General features: G+C 41.4%; 1 protein-coding gene across 1 annotated transcript in view; it reads left to right on the top strand.

Moving 5' to 3' along the window:
• The window catches only part of ppil4 (peptidylprolyl isomerase (cyclophilin)-like 4), a gene marked incomplete at its 5' end in the record, with an annotated part of 9,348 nt that overhangs the window by 1,125 nt on the left and 7,011 nt on the right, over positions 1–1,212 (top strand). The window contains 2 exon segments of the mRNA XM_035678493.1: positions 98–222; positions 359–425. Coding sequence (XP_035534386.1) covers positions 98–222; positions 359–425 — 192 coding nt within the window.

Here is a 1,212-nt window from a genome sequence, read left to right as displayed (position 1 = left end):
CCACAATGGGGAAATTCCAAATTTCAGAAATTTCAGGTGAAGATCCTGAAGATGCAGCCTGAGACATTTCTATACTCATCTGTCATATGTTCTTCAGGTGGGTGACCTCCCTGACGCAGATGTAAGGCCACCAGAGAACGTACTGTTTGTGTGCAAACTGAACCCAGTGACCACAGACGATGACCTGGAAATCATCTTTTCTCGCTTTGGTACCATAAAGAGGTGACGCTAACTTGCAAGTTCTACACAATTCCAGTTTGTAGATTTTTATTTCTGCATCTGGACATTTTATATGTGCTAACATTTTGCTTTAGCTCTGTATTACTAAAAAGTTCTCCTGTTATTTTGGTGTGTGTAGCTGTGAGATCATCAGAGACTGGAAGACTGGAGATTCCCTCTGTTACGCCTTTATTGAGTTTGAAAAGGTGAGCATCTTATGTGTCTATATGACCTACAATATAATACAAACACAAACTGTATGCTGTATGTGCTCAGGTTCTACACTTTTGTATTCAAAGTATGCTGCCCTTATTCACTCCTTTTCTGAGAGTGAGGTAAAAACATCAATATTAATCTCATTACTGTATGTCAATTACACTACAATACAACAAACTTTCCAGTGCCCTCTAATGGTCTCCAACACATCCAGCACCCTTATTCATGATACTACTGCTGTGCTCCTTTTATTTACAGTTCATTGTTGAGGGTGTTCAGAGGACTGAAGCCCAAGTCAAGTTGTTACTTGACTTGGGCTGCGACCATTGCCTCTTTCACTCAGCATTTTCGATATGTTGTTGTCTATCTCACAGTCTGTCTCTCACAGTGCCAGTAGTCTCGCATTGCCAGACCAATGCCCTCAGTGCTGTGCCGGTGCTGGAGAAAGTGCCAGGGACCTGTCTCCTTATTTCTTACTTTTTCAAATCAGGAGAAGCTCTCTCCCCACACTGTCTTGCTACTTTGGCATTTTGAACAACACTAAGAACAAAATCACTGTTGCAGGTCGTTCCCATAGTCTATAAAAACAGTAAATAATGTAGAACGTAGACGCGCATCAGCATTGGACTGGAATAGGTATGAAAATGACCCCTTGTGCTCCCGGGTGTCATGTTTCCATCTAGGCCTGTCGCGATATGCGATAAATCAATTAATCGCACGATAAATAAAATGAGCTTGATAATTTTTTCGGCCGCGATAATTTCCATTTACATGCTT

This window comes from Morone saxatilis, unplaced genomic scaffold, assembly GCF_004916995.1.
Source record: "Morone saxatilis isolate NCDOM2014 unplaced genomic scaffold, NCSU_SB_2.0 Contig7, whole genome shotgun sequence".
Taxonomy (NCBI): domain Eukaryota; kingdom Metazoa; phylum Chordata; class Actinopteri; family Moronidae; genus Morone; species Morone saxatilis.
This window is presented reverse-complemented; position numbering and strand designations above follow the sequence as displayed.